The 17,333-nt window shown below is 37.6% G+C and overlaps 1 protein-coding gene across 1 annotated transcript in view; it reads right to left on the reverse strand.

Moving 5' to 3' along the window:
- Nucleotides 1-6,159: 6,159 nt before the first annotated feature.
- The window catches only part of LOC122810770 (putative adhesion G protein-coupled receptor E4P), a 215,100-nt gene continuing 203,926 nt past the window's right edge, over nucleotides 6,160-17,333 (reverse strand). Inside the window, exon 5 of the mRNA XM_044082331.1 lies at nucleotides 6,160-6,225. Coding sequence (XP_043938266.1) covers nucleotides 6,160-6,225 — 66 coding nt within the window. The remainder of the gene's footprint in view (nucleotides 6,226-17,333) is intronic.

The following is a 17,333-nucleotide window of genomic DNA, read 5'->3' on the forward strand; positions in this document are numbered from 1 at the left end:
TACTGAGCACATGCAAGTAAGAATGTCATTTTCAGTGAGCAGCCAGAGTAAAAGCATGTATGTGTGTAGCAGTCAATTAGTTAGTTAATTTAGGTTTAATGTTACAGTCATCCATCCAGATGTGTTTGTGTGTGTTTGTGTGTAACAGATTAGTTAAACAAACACCCAAGCTTCATCGTCTCATTTGAATACACAATATGAGCGACAGTAAGGTGGAAAGAAAATAGGATTATAGTATTGTATGCATGTATAATTAGTAAGGAAAGATAGAAGGGGGAATTCAATAAAGCCTACATGGAGTGATTTTTCTGTGTAGGCAGAGTGGCATGGATCTAACACAGAAACCTGCAGCTGTGCGATCCAGTAAACAGAGCAGAGGGGGTGCACAAGCATGCAGACAAGGGAGTGTCTGTGGCATGTAAATCACCTCATAAGCAGGTGAAATGCATGCAAATCTGGAACTGCTGTTTAACTGTAGTCTCCAAACAGGCTTCATGCCTCATGAATGGACAAAAGCAACAGTCATCCCTCTGCACATAGGTAGACCATCTACAGACCATGAAAAATACACCCATAAGTCACATTAGTCTCATATTCAAAGCCATGGAAAGAATTATCATGGAAATGATCAGTAATGACATAGAAAACCCTCAGAGACTGGAATCAACAAAATTTGGTTTCACTAAGGGCAGGTCATGCTTACTCAAACTGTTTGACTTCATTGAGAAGGTCACAAAAGCAAAGGATGAGGGCAAAATGGTTCACATTGTCTTCCTTGACCTGGCCAAGGCATTTGCCTCAATATCCCACTCAGGCATTAATGACAAACTGAAGAGGTTGGATACAAATCCTTATGTCACCAGTGGATAGCCAGCTGACTCACAGACAGGACCCAATAAGTAAGAACTGGGGAGTCCACCTCTACAAAGAGGCCAGTCACAAGAGGGTCCCTCAGGGATTGGTCCTGGGACACTTCCTTTTTGGCATTTACTTCTCTGAAGTCAAGGCTCATGTCAATGGCCTCTGTCTGACTAAATTTGCAGATGATTTCAAATTAGGAGCTGTCATTGAATCCCCAACTGACATGAATGTTCTCCAAGAAGAGCTGACAAAGACAGGTAACTGGTGTCAGAGCCATTGATTAAAGTTAAATGCCAAGAAATGCATAATAGTATCCTTAAGGAAGTTATCAACTCCTGGTAGTTATCATATCGATAACACTCTTGAGCCAGTAGTTATGGACTTGGAGACACATATAGACAGTAATCTACCCTTTGACCATCACATGTTTACAGCAGTGAGGAAATCATTCTGTGTTGTGCAACTTATAAGCAAAGGCATGGAATCTAGGTCCGAGGAAGTCATTGTTCCACTGTATTCAGCATTCATCAGACCTATCACTGAGTACAATGTCCCCTTTGGTGGATCCCTATCAGTTGATTGAGTTTTCAGAAACTCGAAATTCATCTGGTCGAGACAATATGAGTGAGTTTTTGAAAATTCTAAGCTTTTTAATGGATACTGCGGTACAGTAAGGATCAGGAAATCTATCATTTTCTTCACTATAGTGTGATCTTGGAGTTGGTACATATATAATTTACAGGGGGTGTGGAGTTGCAGGGGGGGTCTTGCCCCCCTGCATAAATGTAAAAACAGTAGATTTTTGTGTTTTTTTTTTATGTTTGAGCTTTTGGAAACTCAATCATATTGTCTCATCCATTTGAATTTTGAGTTTCTGAAAACTCGATCATCTGCCATAGATCCCCTTTGGTATGTATCTAATAAGGCATATCCAGCAACTGGAATATCCACAGAGGTTCTTCATTTAAAGAATACAGGGCACAAATAACATGTCCTGTGCAGACCACCTCAAGGTTCTATCACTGTATTCTTTCTCTTACAGGCTGTTGAGGGGAGATCTATGCCTGGCTTACAAAGCACTGTCAGACCCCACTTTGATGGACCTCCTGCATATCCACAAAATAAGCAGTACCAGAATTACCCATTCTAAAGACTTAAACTTTGCCTGTGATATAAATAGGATCTGCTGGACACACAGATAAGTATCCCACAGACTGCCCCTTCTCTGGAACAGGCTTCCCCCTGATGCGAAGCAGAGTTCCTACATAAACCAATTCAATGTAACTTGGACAATTGGATTGAAAACAGGAAATTCATCTCGGGTTTGGTACCTATGTCTGTAATGGACACAGTCAGCCTATAAATGATTCATCTCCCAAGCCCTTGCTTACACTTATCAAGGGTACGATAACCTGTCAGAGATTTGGGATGCATGGCTAGGCTTAAAAAGGCCCTTATGGTCATTAACTTAGTAAACATCTACAAACCTATGAACACATAATGTTTTCAGAATCATTTTGACTTTCACACTCTTGAATATCTTCAGAAAAAAGAAGAATCCCTTTTCCTTTTATCAAAAATAGCCATGCAGGCAAGGTCAAGAACCAGTATTAACCCCGAGCTAAGCCCAATAAATTACTGCTGTGACTGTCCAGTGTAACTGAGACATGAGAACACATTTATTTAAGCTTTTCTTTCTTTTTGACAGGTATGTCTGTACAAACAGACCCACTACCATTGGGCCAGGAAAAGCTTCTATCATGCATTTCAATTTCTTTTTCTTCAAGTACACTGTGTTTCAGTTATTGCAACGGTGTACCTTTTGAAGTCAGGCGTCATTCATCTAAGTGATTAACACACACTAATTTGAACACATCTTCTGACTGTCCCCTAAACATTTTTCTTTTGGAAATATTGTTACATGCCTTAACAGGCTTACAACTAGCAGTAATATAATCACTCTTGTAACCTCATTTCTTCCCTATAAAGCACATAAAGTGCATACTTTCCTTGTTATCCCACAAGCCACATGTTCTGTCCTGCAGTTTTTCTGGTTTCTAATCTCTTCCATTGTGGAAGATATGTGCATCCCTAAATATTTTCACCACCCTCTGTCCATGGAAGCCCACATTTCTCATTTCTTCCTTTTCATAATCTGAACACTGAAGTTTTTAGGGTGATAAATTAACCTTGTTTCATCTTCAAGCCACTGATATATGTCTAATACCTGTGGTAATAGCCACCATACATTTTCTAGAAGCATCTTAACAGTTGTTGGTAAATATATTGGTTTTACTGTACTCCCTTCTTTTTCCCATCCCTCAGTCTCTACCATTATAAGAAAAAATATGTCTGTAGTGGATTCCCTTATTTTGTACCTCTTTTTAATTAACACTATCAGGTACTTCTTCATTTGTTTGAATCTTTTCTCCCAGGTCACTATATAATATTTTTATTAATACCAGTCCTAGACCCTCCCCATCTCCTAATCTAATATTCTAAATATGAATCCCCCTATTGATGGAGTCAAATGTTTTCTCATTGCCCATTCTCTACTGCTTGTACCCAGTAAATGAAATGTAGTAAAAGCCTCCAATGGTCTTTTGGCAATCTGTTCTTTGCAAACCTTACCCGAGATTTTCTAATTACCTTTAATGCTATGTCTACAGTGAACATCTTAGCAGCCACATTGCAATGGAAATTTGGTCTATAATTAGTTATAATTAATCTGTACTTATTTCATAGATGTTGCTATACAATTGTCCAGCCCTGTGTTATTGAATAACTGAACCAATTTCCATCTGACCTGTAATACTTCTACATTACTGAAATCTATTGTGTATTCAGTGGGAACTCCTGTCTTCCTGACTTTAGAATGTCTTATTGTAGCCATTATCTCTAGTATCCCTATTTATCTGTGCTCCTACCTTCTTCATCTCATTGATTTAGATGAGGATCTCTCTACTTGTTAAACATATTCACCATTACCTGTTTCTTGTTATATGACCAGAGTAGGTGGCCCTCAAAACTTCTTTGGTTTCTTTATTAGTAGTCATCATTTCCACATCAACTGCATTCCACTCACGCTGTTCATACATGTTCTTTTCTAATATTTAACTGTACCTCTACATATGCCTTTTCCTCCATAGAGTTCCTATCTTTTCCAACTCAGCCTGACTGCATCCTTCTTCCAATTCCCTAAAGTCCTGTTTTGGCACTCTAATTATCCACACCCAGTTGTCATCACTCTGTTGCTCTCCATCAGCTGTTCTCTTTTCAATACCCTTCCTAATTCCTCAACTTTAGTTATCCTTGCCTTGTTTGTTCCCCTCCATAACCCATTGTATCTGTCCTGTAAGCCCATGACATCTCCAGCCCATATTTTACCTTCCTCAGGTTTATGCAGTTCTACCAGCTCCTTCACAATACTCTGCATTCACTTTGTTTAACTATCCCCACTTTGCAGAATTTCATGTCCATCCTTTCAGATAATTGCCTCTCCTTTCTATTTCTTTACTATCAATACATGATCTGACACATTACTCTGTCATGTCTTATTTCCACCTCCTCACACATCAGTTCCCATCCATTGCAATTCTAGCAAATCTAATACTGAATGCAAATTATGTTTCACCACCATTCTTTCTTCATAAATAAATGGTCCCCATTTCTCCATACCGTCTTTAAAACATTTTGGCATTCAAAAATAAATCCTATTTTCCCATATAAGCTGTCGTATTCTATAAAAATCACAACATTAGGACATCTTGTTCAGATTATTCTTCTCACCTGTATACTTTTTATGCAGTTTTTTCATATCTATTTTAACATCTTCATTCAGACTGTATGAAGATATAACAATTCTCATTTGTTCATACATCCCTCTACACACTTCCCATCGTCCTACTCCTTATTCTATACTTCCCACCCACATCTACCACATTATCTCTCACAATAACCCAGCCCTCCTTCATTGCATCATTATTACAGCCTATTTATGTTCACCTTCTTCTGCATCCTCCTCATTTTCAGCTGGTTAAGCTAATCTACTGTTCACATGTCATGTCTAGAGGTCACACTCTGATTTTTGTTAAGCTATTTATGGCTCCCAAAATTCCATGTAATGATTTCCCATCCCCTATCCCTCCCTATCCTAAATAACCCATTGCTGTTTTTGAGATAGCCCCAGGAGGATTTTCTTCCTGTGTCACATGCATGGCAATACTTTCATCTAGTCATGAGAGGCCTGAGTTGCTGCATGCCATCCACATATCTCCAATATGTCTCCCCATGCCATAATTTTTATCTTATTTATGTGTAATTTTCACTATCATGTAACAATCCTAGTCCCTACTATGTTCCTATTTCCACTTGTGGCCTATATCTATGTTGTCTTACTCATCTTACACACTCTTCACATACTAGACATGCCACACATAATGCTTCTTCTACCTGAAGTCTCCCTTATTACATTCTGTTTTCTTATAGCATTCCCTGTTACATAGTTATTCACACCCTACTATATAACTACAAGTTTATAACTTGTACATAACAATCCTGCTAACACTGTGAATGCCCCCTATGCATTCTTTATTAACTATACCATATTTCCCTTTCCATGTGTAGCAGCATAGTCAATCCTTAGCAATCATTCTATGAAACTAACCAAGTTACTTGCCATGTTTGACAGGCATGGTTTTGAGCTGCTGGAACTACTTATAAAATTCAGTGCTAAGGACATTGATATGTTATTGGTGCAGTGTAATGAATTACAAGCACAGTTACAGTCTGATGTGGAATATGACAGGTAGAAGTATGAACATCAGCCTATTTATGGAAGTATTTAAAATATTATATTTAATATGAAAAGAAAGAAGAACAAAAAACTGGTTAGGGACAAGCAGCAGTACAGTCAAGGACAATCTTACCCAAGACCACCACGGGTTTCTAACAGCAGTACTAACAGTGACAGACAAGTGGTAACCAATAATAATAATGAGGTGGTGGTAGATGATGATGAGCAGCAGGGTGACAGACAAGTGGTAAACAATAATATTAATAATGAGGTGGTGGTAGATGATGATGAGCAGCAGGGTGACAGACAAGTGGTAACCAATAATAATAATAATGAGGTGGTGGTAGATGATGATGAGCAGCAGGGTGACAGACAAGTGGTAACCAATAATAATAATGAGGTGGTGGTAGATGATGATGAGTAGCAGGGCGACAGACAAGTGGTAACCAATAATAATAATGAGGTGGTGGTAGATGATGATGAGCAGCAGGTGCAATCGGGCCCTAGTGGTGGTCATGACTTTGATGTTGGTAATGATTATGAGCAGGATTTCCCACCATTAAGGAGGTCTGAAAGAATTAGGAACGGTAACAATAATGATTGTAATCATAGTTTTTTCCCATCAGGATTTTTACACACCGTCCAGGAGAAATCAGAGGAGAAGGGGGCATCGAGCACGGGGCCGTTACCCGTGGAACAATTATTGACTGAAAGTATTTTTGGTATAAGCAATGATGAAGTTGAAAATTTTAATTTTGATAATGAACAGAGACCTAAGATTATCATGAATACTGCACGGGATTTTAAAGTTTATAACTTTTCTAACACATGTATTGATGAGGAAATGGTCAATCTTTTAAGTAAAGGCCTCATATTTGTTCTGGCTAGTGGAGCATGTTTGGGCACAGTTTTGATGAATTTCAAGCTTTTCTTGAGAATGCTGAATTTCAAAATCATGTTTGGAGAAGGGCATAATCATCATGATATGGAAGCTCGTATCAGCAGTACATATAACCCACCTTTGCATCCAGCTTATTGTTATTTGAAAGAGCATGTGAGGTTGATTTAAAACATTTATTACCTAGTAAGTGTGATGTTTGGCAAGATAATTTGAATAAGCAAGAAAGGAGGTACTCACATATTTGATGCAGCAAAAAATTAAAATAATGAAGGCGGATAAAGGGGGACGTCTTGTTGTTATGGACATTCATGACTATAATCAGAGATTGCATGATATACTTAGCACTGACACATATGAGGAAGTTACCAGAAATTAGGTTAATTCAGCATATAGAAGAATTAATATTCTATTGAATTATTTATTTCTGGAAAATAGAATTCATATTGATGTCTATAATTATTTGCATGTAATTTCACCTACCATCCCTAATTATTTTTGGTGCTCCTAAAATTCACAAGGATGTACCCAATCCACCTTTATGGCCCATAGTTGATGGTGGCAATTCTATCACCTATGCTTGTGCCAAATTTCTTGATAGTTGGCTTAAAAAATATTGTTATTTATTTATTTATTTATTTATTTATTTTACATTTGTTGACCGGGCTAGTCTAACTGGATACATGTCCATTTTCAGTAGAGGCCTGGGGAGAAAAGCTCCAAGCATCTGCAGTGAGTAAAAAATACAATATATAGTAATAGTCAAGTGGATTACGGTACATTAGCTACATAGTACATTAGCTAGATAGGTCAGAACAAATGTTTACAGAGTAAGTTAGTAGGTTTAAGCTAAGATTAAATACAGGGAACCAAACCTTTTTTTTTTAGTACTACAGATAGGTGAGATAAAACAGAAGAGCAGGAAAAATATAGAGAGGGCAGGAGGTGAAACAGATATCAGTCTCTGGGTTAGAGCAGGGACATAGCCAGTGAGTTGTAAGATATTCTTTCAGATGCTTTTTAAACAGAATAGTGGAAGCAAGGGAGGAAAGTTCAGTAGGAAGCTGGTTCCAGATTTTCCCTACTGTGTTGGTGAAAAGTGAGTCTCCTGCTTTGTTATTTGATTTAATAGTGGAAACTAGAAGCTTATTGGATGAGCGTAGTATAGCAAGATTTTTGTAGGGTGAAATAAGGTTAGTGAGGATAGGGGTATTTTTAGGGTGGTAAAGGATTTTTTGGGTGATAACAATTTGTTGATAAAGTAGTTGGTTCTGCAGTTCTAGCCATCCCAGTTGTTTTAGGTTAAGACAGTGGTGAGTTCTAAAGGTGGTGCCAGTGGCAAATCTGGCTATGTTATTGTAACTGGTGGAAAGTTTGGTGAGATTGTTTTTTGATAGCTTGGTATATATTGCTGAAGCATAGAACAGGGTAGACATAAGGTGGGTCTGTGCTATAGTTATTCTGGCTGAAGGGGAAAGGAAGGGGTTGATTCTGTAAAGAGTGCCTAGTTTTTTGTGAACTGACTTTATAGTAGAGTTAATGTGATAATCAAAAGTAAGGTTATTATCAATTGTTACTCCTAGAAGACTAGTTGAAGTATCTGGGGATATGTTAGTTGCATTGTTGGAGGTTAATGTGAAGTGCAGTTGAGGTGATTTATGAGTTGGAGCAAAGAGCAATAACTTTGTTTTTTTGGGGTTCAGGAGGAGGCAGTGTTGCATGAACCAATTTTCAACACTGCTAAATACTGTTTGGGTGAGAGACTGCAGAGAGGTTATGGACTTAGCTGAACAAATTAAAGTGGAGTCATCTGCATATTGTATGCAGGTGGCCTGAGGAATTTTTGTATGTAGGTCATTGACAAACAATGAGAAGAGTAGAGGTCCTAAAATAGAGCCTTGGGGTACTCCAGTGTTCACAGGGAGGGATTTTGAAAGATTATTATCCCACAATATTGCTTGTTGTCTGTTTTCCAGATAGGATTTAAACCAATTTAATGCTTGTGGGTCAAGAGATTGGGCTTTTAGAATGTCTATAAGGATATTATGGTTGACCATATCAAAGGCTTTTGAAAGGTCAATAAATAATGCAGAGGAAAAAATGTTATTGTTACGATTTTTGTTTCTGGAGTCAGAAAAGGACAGAAGGGCAGTTGTTGTGCTATGAAAAAGCCTAAAGCCATGTTGGCAGTTGACAAGTAGACTATTTTGGAGAGGGTGGTTAAGTAGTTGTCTGTGTATGCATTTTTCAATTATCTTAGCAAGTGGAGACAGTAAGGCGATAGGCCGAAAGTTGGAGAGTTCAGTGGATGACCCACCCTTATGTAGAGGGATGATGTGGAATACTTTCCAAATGGAGGGGATTTTGCTTTCTAAAATTGTTCTATTTATAAGGATGGAGATGGGATAGGCAATAGCTTTTGTTGCTATTTGCAGGTATTCAGCTGGAAGACAGTCAGCAGAAGGGGTGCATCGTTTTAGTTTTTGAAGAAATTTGCAAATGAGTGGTATAGGTATCGGTTGTATTTGAAAGGTAGGAGATGGAGTCTTTGTGGTATTTAATGGGGATGTGGTAAAAGGTGGTAAAGTATTGGCTAGGGTTTGAATGGCTTCAGTAAAGTAGTTATTAAAGGCATCAGGAATTTGGTTAGAGTTATTTTGGTTGAAACCTGTTGGGGCAGGAGTTTTAGAGTGCCCTGGCTGAAGAAGTTTGTTTATGCCAGACCAGAACATTTGTGGTTTTTGCTGATGAGTTTGTTGGAGGTGAAGGTAATAATGTTTTTTGTCTCTGACAATATCTTTCCTGGTTGCATTTCTTACCTGTTTATAGTAAAGGTGATCTGATGGACATGTAGAGACTCTACATTTGGCCCAAATTTTATTTCTGAATAGGATCTTTTGCCTAGTTTCTTTAGTGAGCCAGGGGGCAATTTTGGTCCTTATTCAGGAAGAACGATAGGGGGAGTGGTAATCTAGGATCTGAAGGAATCTAGTGTTAAAATAGGTCACTGCATCATCAAGTGGAAGATGAAATATAGGTAACCAGTCACATGCTTTCAGTTCATTTTGGAAGCTCTCTTGGTTAAAAATTTTTTTGGAACGTGAGGTTTTAAAATTATTAGTAGTTTGGCTATGGATTCTTTGTTTAATAATATAGGTTAGTATGTGGTCACTAATATCGTCAGGAAGGGTTCCTGGTTTATAAGTATCATGGTGGCTGTTTATAAGTGTCCAGTCTAGAGTGGTTTCCTTGCTGCTTGGCTTATGGATTCTAGTAGGAGTGGTTATAATTTGTGAGAATCCGTAAAGATTTATATGATTGGGAGGATTAAGGGAACTGCAGGTAGCCCAGTCTATATTAAAATCACCTAATACAATGGTTTCCTGAGGTAGGTGGGTAGAGAGGTAACTAAGCAAGTTTTCAAGAGTGTTGATATTGTTTCCAGGGGGGAGATATGCGCAGATTAGATAGATAGATTTGGAGTTGTTGATTTGAAGTTTGACACTAAGAGTTTCTGAACTGGTATCTGATGGTAGGAGCACATTGAAGGGAGAAACTTGGAGTTCAGGTTTATATAGAATGGCTACACCTCCTCCCTTTTTGATTTTATGGTCAAGTCTCAAGATATTATATCCAGGAGGGGTAATCTCTTGGTCCAAAGTTGAGGGCTTTAGCCATGTCTCTGTAATACAGAAAATATCGAATGAGGGCACATCTAAGAGTGCATGTAGGTGGGTAATTTTATTGTTAATGCTATGGATGTTAAGGTGAGCTATTAGGAGGGAGTTAGAGGGTCTATTTAAAGTAGCGATTGGAGGAGGTGTTAGGTTGTGTAGGTTATTGGGAATGTCAGTATTGGGGCCTGGGTTAGGATTAATATCACCATCTAATAGGGGGTGTTGGTGAGGATATTGTATAAACTTGAGGATTTTGTAGAAATTGTTTGGGCATTTTTTTATATGGAAGTAAGTAACATGGGTAGCTCTATGGTATTTAGGTAATATATAGATAGAAGAGGAGGTAATGTTACTGTGGTTGAGGTTGTTTATGGGAGAAATTGGTAGAGTTTGCTGGTAGGGATGGTGGTGTTCAGGAAGAGAGGAGTATTCAAACAAGGTTAATGTGTATGGTATTGTGAGAGACGTAAGAGTTGAAGTTAAGAGTATTAGGTTTGTGAGTTTAGATTTGTGTGTTAGGGACATTAGGATATGTAGTTAAGGAATTTGGATGGACAAATGCAGATATGCAAGGATTCATGTCACTTTCTTATCTTATTCTACATTATTGAGTATTCAGATGAGGTGTTATTTTTGACAGTTGATGTCAAAGACCTCTTTTCTGTAATACCTCAGCAAGAGGGTATTCAAGCAATAGAGCAATTTTTGTTTGAGCAAGGGGTGCCACAATCAGAAATCAATCTGTATTCTGACTTGTCTGATATTGTGCTTTCTAAAATGTTATGTTTAACAATAGCTACTATCTGCAAAAGGTGGGGGTTGCGATGGGGTCGCCTTGTGGGACCATTTTTGCTAATCTTGTCATGGCACAATGGGAAAAGAGACACATCCTCGATAGTCCATTTGCTAGCCAAATTGTTATATATCTTCGATACCTTGACGATATTTTTATCATATGGAAGGGCAATCAACAGGCAGTGCATGAATTTGTGGTGTATATTAAAAGCACTACGCATTATTTACTATTCACTCATGCCATTGATAAGCAATAAATTAATTATTTGGATGTTAATCTTAGTAACAACATGATTAACAGGAGATTTGTTTCCAGAATGCACAGAAACCCCACTTATTCAAATTATTTCCTCCATTTCATGAGTTCCCATCCTTTATCTAATAAAAGAGCAGTTGTTAAGGGGCAATTGGTTCGGGCCACTAGCATAGTGAGTTTGGATGATGATTTTTTTGTTGGAGTGTAGGAAACTTATTGATATGTTTGCAAGTAGAGGTTACTCAGAAGGGTTATTGAATGAAGTATTTATAGAAGTTAAACTAAAAAAGAGTAATGGTCATTTCATCCCCATCCTTAATCGAGAAGGCTGCCTACCAGATATTCAGAGAAATTGTCCTAATATAGAAATAGATTATGCCACTGCCTTTATTACATTTAGTGTGCATTTTTATGAAATCAAGGCAATAATTTTAAAGAATTGGAGGCTGTTGCGTGATGAGCCTTCTATCTGTAATAAATTTCAGGATGGGATTAGGAAGATAGCAAGGAGAGGTAGGAACATAAAGAATCTTATTGAGACATGCAACTACTTAAATAAAGCACCAGGAGAAGGCATGAAAAAATGTGGGATGTGTAATTTCTGTAAGTTTATGTATCAGGGTCAGTATGTTGAGATCAATGGCAGAAAATATTTTATCCATCATAAATTGAATTGTAATTTGAAGGGAGTAGCATATGTGGCCAAGTGTAAACAATGACCAGCCTATTATATAGGAAAGACAACAAGATCCCTTAAAGAAAGGGTATATGAACATTTATATGCCATAAAAAAATGTAATTTAACAAATGCACTTGCCAAGTATGTATACATGTATAGTGAACATAATTTCGAGTTTTGTGGTATTCAGCAAGTCAAGGAACAACCTAGGGTGGTCCATGGATGCTATATTTAGAAAAAGCTGAATTAAGTGGCAACTGCTATTGTGTTCATATGGTTGGCCAGGACTCAATGACTACTGTGCAATTAACAGTTTACTGAAATTAAAAGCACTACTTAGGTAGGTCGATAGTTGCTCATGAATCTAAATCTTGGTTTAATAATTATTGATTTAGTAATAATTATTGATTCAGTCAGAATTATTTAATGTGTTTAATTATTGATAGGTAATATGTATATATATATATATATATATATATATATATATATATATATATATATATATATATATATATATATAGGTCTACTACACTTAAACGAAAGACCAAAACAATGACATACAAAACAGCGAGCCCACAACAACGAACGTTCATAACAATGAAACCCCACATAACCGACAACCAAAAGAATGTAACTCAGAACGACAATCAGAACTTGCCTTCAGCAATAGCAACACCTGTCATTGCAAAAATATTAATGCTAACATCTATTTTAGGTATGCAATAGTGTGAACAAACCCTACAGTGGTATAATCTGCCCTGTCACATATTACTTGTTGAAACCGATTGTGCCATTCAGCAAGCTTTCTCTTTTTAGGGGATGGCACATATCCTGTTGCTACTCTACTATGGAACTCATCCACACAATTTTGTTCACGAATCAGACAAAAGAGTAGGAGTGATAAATTAGTACCCCTCTCCCCAATAAGACACTTTAACCACCTATGCCATGCCTCTACGGTGTTTTGCGTTTGTGGCAAGCACAAATCATTCAACTCACTCACGTTCCAAAAACAGATAGGAAAGAGTGGTGGGAATCTCATATGTGACACAGTTCTAATGTGAAATGTCCATTGTTTGCCATGTATCTACCAATCAGAGAAGTATTTTAATACTTCACATCCTTCGTCTGGAAAACCCTGTCGCAATAACTCAGATGTAGGTTCAACTTCAGTTTCCTTCAGAAAAGTTAAAGCAACCAAACTTTTCAGTGCTAATTGAAAGGACTGCAATGAGTTATATGTGGCAGCTAAACCTAAACTCTATATTTTCCGCCACACATTCCGTGCAAAATGGAAGAGGCAGTCTTTGGAGGTTGCAGATGGAATGCTCAATCTCACACTTTTGAGAGCTGCAATTTCAAAGTCACACAAGACAAACCTGACAGCACTTTCTAGCTCATGCTCTGATAGTAGGTATAACACACAATGCCAGAAATAATTATAACATTTCAGAGACTTCTTAGAAAAGAACGCATACAGTAGAGGGATTGCCTTGTTATAACTGTCAAACGTTACAAATGCGTGAATGCTATACAGCTGTCTAATCGTAACACCTTTCTTAAAAAAGGTTCTGTCCATCAGCCAAATAGTTGCTTGGCTCAAATCGTACAGGTTATTGACAGTAGTGAAGACAACCACAGAAGTATCTGTACTAGTATCACTCATACATTTACTCACAAATATACCATCTTTTAGTGGATACTTGCTGAAATCAACAGAAGTTATTTGTATATCTTCACCTTTCTGCTCTGAACTACCTTTCTTTCGTATATGCCCCACTTGGTGTAGGAGGGCTTTCCTACGGGGAATATGACAAACAGTTTCCAAGTGGAGGCAACAGTGTCTTTCAATTAAGCAAGGGGTGTCACGACTATATGTAGCTCTGGTTTTTAGTTCTGCACAAACTTTATATCTATCTACCTCACCTGGTTCACTGATATGATCATGTGCAATGGACTTTCGCAAAATATCGCCATTAGGCATTAACAGGGTAATAGCACGTCCTTTACAGCTTTCAGTGATTTTATATTTGCAACACCAATATTGTTTATTTCCTCTGCATCTTTCTAAACAGTATAAGTACTTGTCTACCACTAAGAGCTCTTTCCCTTTTTGTGATTTAACAGTAGCATACAAGCTACCTAATACACCCAGGGCTTCCATTTTACAATACACGACATTAGTATGGTGCAGAGCACATTTTCAAATGGATCTGGCGGTTGTTTATACTTTTCAGTGTGGTAATGATGTTGCGATGTCATGGTAGGTAACGTTAATTCTGTTTAGGTAACATTAATTGCATTTCATATTACATCTATTATAACTCCTTTGTAGATGTCTATTCCTTAGCACAGTCGTTCATTTGAACATTCGTTGTTGTTAGATTTCGTACAAGTGTAGTTTCATTTTTGTGGGCTCGCTGTTTTGTATGTCGTTGTTTCAGTCTTTCATTTAAGTGTAGTAGACCCATATATATATATATATATATATATATATATATATATATATATATATATATATATATATATATATATATAGATAGATAGCTATATATGGGTCTACTGCTTTTAGTTGAATTACATTTGGTCAAAAATGATTTCAGGCAGCCCACTTCACCGAAAATTCATTTCACTGAAAACCCAGTTGGTTGAATTCCATTTGGTCAAAAATGGAATATAGCCCCTGCCCCACTGCATTGCAACTCTGCAGTGAGAATATAAAGTTAGGGGGTGGGAGGTGTAGCCCCTCCCCCACATAATTGCAGTGTATTCACTATTATATACTTGTGTAGCCATTAAAAATACACTGAAACATATAACGTCAGTAAAAACTAGATCCAAAATGTGGGAGGCTATGCCCCCCACACCCCGTAGTGTGGGGGGCTGTGCCCCCCCAACTTAATATTCTCACTTCAGGGTCACACTGCAGTGGGACAGGAGCTATATTCCATTTTCGACCAATCAGAATTCGACCAGATGCGTTTTCAATCAAATAAGCTTTCAGTGAAGTGGTCTGCCCAAATAATTTTCAACAAAATGTAATTCGACTAAAAGCAGTAGACCCATATATATATATATATATATATATATATTTTTTTTTTTTTTTAACAATTTTTCTTTTTAAACTAAATTGTATACTTTTTCATCACATTTGTTGTATATATTTTATATACATATATATTGTTTTGATGGAGATGTTTTTCTAGGTTACGTAGTTAATATAACTTATTTAATATTTTAATGGGAAAGTTTTTAAAGTGAATCATGACATCAGTTCCTTTCCTGTTTAATGGGTGGGGGCGGGAGCTGCATAAGGTTATTTAAGTCACTTGTGTTTAATGGCATTTTGGTCTGATGAAGTTTGTAACTGAGCAAAAGAAAAGCGCTTCACCTAATTAAAGTAAAAGAGAAGAATAATTTGCTTGTTTCCTTGCTGTTTTTTGTTTGATTCAGTCTGTTATTGCTGGTTTTTTGGAACAGCTTTTGGTATGAAAGTAGGGTTGGTTCTAAGACTCACCCTGCACTTATGGAAAATAACAAATGGCCTGCCAAACAGATACTCCTGTAGTAGTACCCAGAACACAATATGTAACAACATTTTCCAAGTAAGAAAGTTCAGGGGAGAACTGGCTGCAATTTCAAAGGGAGATAACGTTAGTTTCTTCAACACAAAATTATAATCCCAGGATGGAGCTATCTATTTTCTATGTGTTTTAAAATGTAAAACCATTTTAAGAACTACTTGGCTTGGAATAAAGAAGAAATGGAGAATTTAATGGCAGACAACTAGAGATGTCTGAAATATGCATTTTGATGGAAGCATAAGAATGGCCTGATCTGAATAAATCTCACAGAAACTGGAGAACCAGTGGAGCCCCCATCTGGGATGGATCTTGGTCTCTAATACTGCATCAAGTAGAAACTATTTTACATTTGGCAAAATATGATTTCCTAGTAGCAGGTCTGCTAGGCTCTGTTAACATCTGTTGTGTGTCCTCTGAAAAGACGAGTCTAAATGAGGTAAAAAACATTACCCATACAGTCAGATGGCAGCAGTGAATGTTGGGACAGATTACAGATCCCTTGTCCTATGTGAGTATGTCCACTCATTGAGGAAGATTTTGGTAATGCCCCTCATCAGGTATATGAGAAGGGAAAATCAATGTTATCTGGGCCAAAAAGGGGTTATAAAAAGTGTTTTTTAGAGTACTACTTACTACTTTTTCTTTAGTAAGACTATTATAATCAAAAGAAAGAGAGGAAAGGCATAAAAGAACACCCTTGTCCAAGGAAAAGACAGAGTATCTGTTTTCCAGGACAGTTTACAAGGAATATTGCCACAGAACTGCTGCAACTGTCTGTCATGAATAAAAGCAAACATGTATAGGTTCATAGGTTCATAGATAGAAAATTTCTAGACTAATGGCTTAAGAGCCCTTACAAGCATAGCCAATATAATCTGATTTTACCCAATATATGGCGCCTAGGGGTAAGAGGATGGCATAGATTTGTGCCTGTGCATTGAGTATCTTACAGATTGACCCTGTCCATAAGGTCAATGACACTACTCAAGGTGTGAATTTGTGATTCCCCATCCATTGATCCAAACTGCACTTGAAGAGACCCAGGGAAGGGCTCAGCTTAATGTGAATAGTCACCCTGTACCAAAGAAGGGGCAATCTCTGAGACATTTCTGTCTCTCCAGCATGTTTTGTTGGAGTCGCTAACTAAGTTTAGATCTCTAGATCAGGTGACTCTTGTGCTATTTGACTTGAGGATGTGTTGCAGCTCCATCAGGGCTGGATTTGTGAGTGCATATGCATAGGTCACCACTTTATAGTCGGTAGCAGACTTAGTAAACGGATAGGGCTTTTAGTGTATCTGCATAGGACACATAGTTCACACCCTGTATATTATTTGTGAGGGACCTCTGAGGTTAGTCCAGCTGCTGTAAGTGCCTAGTTAAGTATATGCCAAATGTCGCATTGTACTCAGTTATTGATCTAATGAGGGCTGAGTATAGAGAGACTGTAATTTCCTTGGATTTGGATACCATACCTTTATTTATAAGTTGTTCCACATATAAGGATTTCCTCACATCTGTAAACACATAGTGCTCAAAGTTTAGGCTACTATCTATCTGTGTACCCAAATCTCTCACCCCCACAAGTGGGAAATCTCCTGGAAGATTCTGGGTGTAACATCCATTTGTGAGGGTATGTCATGTATTGCTCAGTGAGTCTGCTATTGTGTTCTGCTCTGACAAAATGATGAAGATGCATGAAGCCACGTGACCTACAATTCTGATGGATCCCTTATTGTGGAACTGGTCTGGTGAGCAATATTTAGGAATAGCTGGTGGTAAAAGGAAA

The sequence above is a fragment of the Protopterus annectens genome, chromosome 9.part0 (genome assembly GCF_019279795.1).
Source record: "Protopterus annectens isolate FY-2018-M chromosome 9.part0, PAN1.0, whole genome shotgun sequence".
Lineage (NCBI taxonomy): Eukaryota > Metazoa > Chordata > Ceratodontiformes > Protopteridae > Protopterus > Protopterus annectens.